Here is a 5,459-nt window from a genome sequence, read left to right on the forward strand (position 1 = left end):
GTGGGGGGGTCGTGACCCCCCTCCCCACCCCCCTGCGAGGTCGAGCCTGGAACGAGCCGGAGCAGGCGGCGACGCGGCGTGCCGCGGCGCCGCATGCGTAGGCGAGTCCGTCACACCCTGTCGCCTCCCTGTCTATCTTAGGGGTGTGGCTCTGGGGTTGCGTGCGTCATAGGGTTGGAAAAACAGAATGTCCGTACTACGCCTGTCAACCAAGCGCACTGCATGCGTTAGCGCGAGGCCGAGCAGGGGGTGGGAGGGGGTCGTGACCCCCCTCCCCACCCCCTGCGAGGCCGAGCTTGGAACGAGCCAGAGCAGGCGGCGACGGGGCGTGCCATGGGGCCGCATGCGTAGGCGAGTCTGTCACACCCCGTCGCCTCCCTATCTATCTTAGGGGTGCGGCTCTGGGGTTTCGTGCGTCCTAGGGTTGGAAAAATAGAATGTCCACACTGTGCCTGTCAACCAAGCGCACTGCATGCGTTAGCGCGAGGCCGAGCAGGAGTTCTATCGAACTCCTCTAGTTACTTGTTTGGGCGCTTATAAACGGCGCTCGCTGCACTTATTTCTCTGATCTGTGGGCCCATGTGTGCACGGCCCATGCATCGTGGCTCAGAACGACTCGCCTACTGTGGGCGCAGACCTATTACGAGATATGCTGGGGCCCGGTTGCACCTTGGTGGTCAATTTTTTTCCGTATCTGAGGCATTTTTTTCTTTTGCAGTATATATATTTCGTGGTAGTACAAATGATGTCATCTGTACTGATTGCACCAACGTTGCGGACTGAACTGCATGTACCAAGTCTGTGTGTTGTGCACTGCACGAAAGTGACTGCAGCCCCTCTCGTTCTTCATTTAAGCATGTACTGCACTTCATGTATACACTTTGTGAACTGCCTTATATTTCTTCGATGAACTGTATCCACCTTTGTTTAGAATGGTCTGCGGATTATACTTTTTTAGAAATATTAATATTAATGGTCTTTTTTCTATAATTACTCTTGTGGACTGCATGTGGACACATGTGTACTGCTTATGTTTACCATTATGAACTGCATTCATCTATCTTTTTTAGGTATGATTTGTAGTCAGAGTACTTAATTTTTTTTGTTTAACGTTGTTTTTGAATATGTTTTGTATCTGTGTGGTGTGTTTTGGTATCACACATTAAATTTTTCAAAATTGTCTGGATACTTGTTCTAATACAAACTCAGCAATCATTAACTAGTGCAAACTAAGTTACAAGCGATTCTGCATGACAAGCAAACTAAGTTCAGCAAAAGCAAATGATGACAAGCAAACTAATGATACATAAGCAAACAACAGAAAGAAAATTTGATGATAATTCTAAAACGACATTGTTTTTACAAAATAAACATTCGATATGAAGCAACGGACATAATCAAAACCTTGCAGACATGAAGCAAGGAACAACACAACTACTAAAGTAAAATGAAACTAAACATAGCCCTGATTATTTCTAGTTGCTGTATTGGATTACAGCCTTGTTCTTCTTCTTCTTTGCTTCTTTTTCTCTTTTCGCCCTGTCCAGACCCATTATGACATCGTAGATGATTCTCCATGACTCATATGTTGCGAATGCATCTATTGCTGCATACTTGATAAGCTTGTCTGGCAGCGGGCAAAATCCCCACAGAGTATGGTCCTCCTTGCGGTTAATTTTTTTTCTTCATGTCATGGTAGTGAATGTCTATCATCCTGCCGGCAACATCAGCCAAAGAGTGAAACTCCTTTTTATTGTATGGGTCTCTCCATTCCACCTGAATATCAATGTAGTTGTCGGAGTTGATCTCCAAGCCAGATAGATTCATCTTGCTTTTGTCTCCTTCAATGGTGAATCTGACGAAGGTGTACTCAGCATTCATGACGAATTTGTCTAGTTCCATTGGCCTGCAAGATGTTTGTATAGACTGAATATAGTTTATTTTTTATGTTTTTTGTTTTTTCTGAAACTGAAGTGCAATATGAATACCTGAATCTGTTGCAGTGAGTAGCTGCTAATACTTTGTACAACATAACTAGTAAATCTGATAATAGATTGCATAAACAATGCATGTTTGTGCATGTTTGTATTCTTGAATTGAATTTCATACAGGTTTTATATAGTAATTGTGCAGTTTTCTATTGTTCAGGCAAATAATTTGTATTTGGTAAAACAAAATAAAACTGCGTGTATCGCTAGATCATATAATTCAAGAATTGAACACATTAGTTACATGGAGCCAGATGAAAACTGTCAATGATTTCCTATGCCATGCTTTTTAAAAATGAGAACCAAAGTTTAAATAATGGCAATTGCGATGAAGAAAATTTAAAATCAATATTGACAAGTAATAGTACAGATTGATAGTTCCTATGACCTGTCTTTAGCTGCAGAGATATGGTAGACAAGGCATTCTTTTTCTACGCATAGCTGGAGCACTGCTGCCCGTTGTGGCTTCACGTAGTGCGTGTACTCGACATCAACGCCGACTAGTTTGACGGGCATTCCGCCGAGCTTCCTCCTGAGCGTGGACAACATCTTGTCCACGTCTTGACCCTTGCTTGTGCAAACGACGTGGAGCTTGTGGTTGTCGTGGAGGTCGACGTCGTGGAGCTCCATGGTGTATCTGCGGCGCTGCTTGTACAGAGGTGCATCCACCATGACTCTCCTCTGCTCTCTCATGTTTGTTCTGGAGAGGGAGGTTAGTGAAAGGAAGTGTGCAGAAGAAGATGCAATGGGGTTTTTGGGGGGACGAAGCAGTTGTGTTTTCTCCTCTGCTCTCTGTTCTCTCCGTGACAGGACGTGGGAGTGGCGGAGCGGGGTGGTAGCGTGGTGGGGCTGTGTTTTTAGTTACGTGGCAACTGCAGAGAGGTTCTGCTATGAGGAGGCTGTCTTAGTGCGTTGGAAATCTGAAACGTCGTCACCTCTTTTTTCCTGACAAGTTCAGGTATGCACGCAACTATCAGAAAATGTGATGATTGTGTTTTTGATGAATTTTCCTAGTAAGTGCACTTCTTCGCTATCACAATGGAACTGCATATGTCCACATAGTGTACTGCATGCAAGTGAAATTTATTCTTCGTATACTGAATTATATCGGATCAGGATTCACAGATGTACGCACATTTAGTTTTTTGATGGAGTTCTTTCTTTTTTTCTCTTTTTTATATTTGATGGTGATGTAGCTTTTGTGTGGATGGAGGGTAGTGTGGGTAGGGGTGTCGGACTGCATTGCTTAACTAACAGGGTTGCATTCTTCATTTTAGCCATATTGCAATGCAGTAGAAAGAGAACTGCATTTCAGAAATAAGAATACTTCATGCATCCACGTGATGAACTGCATTGTTGTATGTCGCGGACTGCATTTGTACGTTGACTTCGGGCTTCTTGCGTTTTATTTATTAGAGCGAACTGTAGTTTCTGACAGTGCTCACGCACATTTTGTTGTTGTTATTCATTTAAAAAATGTTTCTCATTTTTCTTTGATGTTTTCTTTTTGTACTTATTGTTTTTTAGTGGGTCGTGTTATTTTAACTACTCTAGCGTGTTGGGCCTGTGTTTGGGGAGTGAAGACGTATTCGACCCAAGTCGGCCTGTCAGCACGGTTGGTTCCCGGTGCGCTGTGTGTGCGCCCTAATGTTTAGTCCCACCTCGCCCGCGGAGGGCGCGCTCGACCTATTTATAAGCGCTGGAGAGGCATCCGTAATGAACTCCTCTGGTTACTTATTTGGGCGCTTATACACGGCGCTCGCTGCTCTATGCTCTCTGACCTGTGGGCCCATGTGTGCCCGGCCCCATGCATCATGACTCAGAACGATTCGCCTACTGTGGGCGTAGACCTACTACGAGACTGGCTGGGGCCGGTTGCACCTGGGTGGTCAATTCTTTTTAATATTTTCTCTTAGGTATTTTTCCAATGTAGGGGCGTGCACTGCTTAGTAAATCATGTTGCACTGCATTCATCAGGTTTCTGTACTGCATGTGCACACATTCGGCGCTACACATGTTTGCGCTACATTTTTGTGCACTGCATGGGTCACATTTTTATTTATTGTTTTTCCTCTTACGTATCATTTTTCTAGTGTACGGGTGTGCACTGCTTTGTTGGGTTTGTGTGCACTACATTCGTCATAGTCCTATGCTGCAGGTGTACACATTTTGCACTACGTGCATCTTTTTTGTGCCAAAGTTGTGACTGCTTATACCAACGCTGCGGAGTGCATGACTTACATTTAAGGACTGCATCAGGTGCACTAATTCTGCGTTGTGCATTGCGCGAAAGTGCTTCTCTTGTGCTTCATTTTGAGCATGTACTGCACTTCATGCACACATATTGTGAACTTCCTGATATTACTTTGGAGAACTGCATTCACTTTTATTTAGAATGGTCTGCAGATTATAATTTTTTAGAAATAATTATTTAATGATCTGCGGTTAGTTCGTGGGAAATGCTGCAGTCAAAGTACACCTTTTTTTGGTCCTTTTTCTTTGGTAACATAAGCCTTCATTGATTGTCCTTCATTCTTGGTAACATAATTTTCATTAACTCCCCTTTAATTTTCAGTTTCGACCTTTTTGCATTCCTCTTCTATAAATGTAGGCCAACATCTAGCCTTCCTTTGCAGTTCATTTCTCCTCTAGCCGCAACTTCTCTCGTTTCTCCAGCCTCTCTTTATTTTTTTCCTTTTCTAGGTTTTTGTTGCGATGGCTCCAAGCCCCTGCGCGAATCTCTCCTGCTGCGGCCATGGTTGTGGTGTGCCGACGCACTGCGATTGCTCAGCTTGCTCGCAGGCCCGTCGTGCTCGTCGTGGCGGCAAGGTCTTGTGCCGAGCTGGGCGAGCGGAGCAGCTTGCATATGGAACAGTATTCACGGAAGGATTGGATATGGGCCACATCAACGTTGATGCGTTCTATTCCGCCCTGCTTCGTCGTGGCCTTGGCCGCACAAGTCCTTTTGTCCATCAGCTTACGCCAATAGATGTGGAGACTCACTACAAGATGGTATTTTTCGCTTGATCTGATTTGTTCTTTTCGTTTTCTAATTTTTTTTGTATAATTCCATACTAGTCTGAACTTCTAGTTTTTTAGGAACGCACTTATTTTGTTTTATTGAAGTGTACTGCACTGTGTACTTATGTCTTGTTTTTATTTTTTTGCTTGTGTGCATGGAGCTCGTGTTTTAGTTTGCATGGTTACAATATGTGAACTGCTTAGATATTAGATGAGCACTACTAGTTTCCACAATTTTCCCCGCTTGTACAGTGTGTACTACATGCAGGTAGTCTCAAGAACTTCATGATAGTTAGAAGCGTATTGCATGTTTGCAAGTTCCGTACTGCATATTAGATCGCGTTTAATCTGTACTGCTTGTTGGACTGTTGTACACTTCATCTAGCTCGTGTCTGTGTAGGAGATATGCCCTAGAGGCAATAATAAATGATATTATTTATCTCTGAGTTC

The 5,459-nt window shown here is 43.8% G+C and overlaps 1 protein-coding gene across 1 annotated transcript; it reads right to left on the reverse strand.

The window, feature by feature from the left end:
• Nucleotides 1-1,475: 1,475 nt before the first annotated feature.
• LOC109742234 (uncharacterized) lies at nucleotides 1,476-2,660 on the reverse strand. Its single transcript, XM_020301322.1, has 3 exons — nucleotides 2,377-2,660; nucleotides 1,777-1,906; nucleotides 1,476-1,664 (listed from the first exon to the last, which is right to left on the reverse strand). Exons 1-3 carry the CDS (start codon nucleotides 2,658-2,660, stop codon nucleotides 1,476-1,478), a joined length of 603 nt encoding a protein of 200 aa, XP_020156911.1.
• Nucleotides 2,661-5,459: the final 2,799 nt, after the last annotated feature.

The sequence above is a fragment of the Aegilops tauschii genome, chromosome 7 (genome assembly GCF_002575655.3).
Source record: "Aegilops tauschii subsp. strangulata cultivar AL8/78 chromosome 7, Aet v6.0, whole genome shotgun sequence".
Classification (NCBI taxonomy): Eukaryota; Viridiplantae; Streptophyta; class Magnoliopsida; order Poales; family Poaceae; genus Aegilops; species Aegilops tauschii.

Coding starts and splice junctions, on each gene's coding strand:
- LOC109742234 (XM_020301322.1), bottom strand. CDS start 2,660: ATGGTGGATGCACCTCTGTACAAGCAGCGCCGCAGATACACCATGGAG. Junction 1,907..2,376: donor ATCTCTGCAGCTAAAGACAG/GTCATAGGAACT, acceptor AACATCTTGCAG/GCCAATGGAACTAGACAAAT. Junction 1,665..1,776: donor ACAACTACATTGATATTCAG/GTGGAATGGAGA, acceptor ATTAACCGCAAG/GAGGACCATACTCTGTGGGG.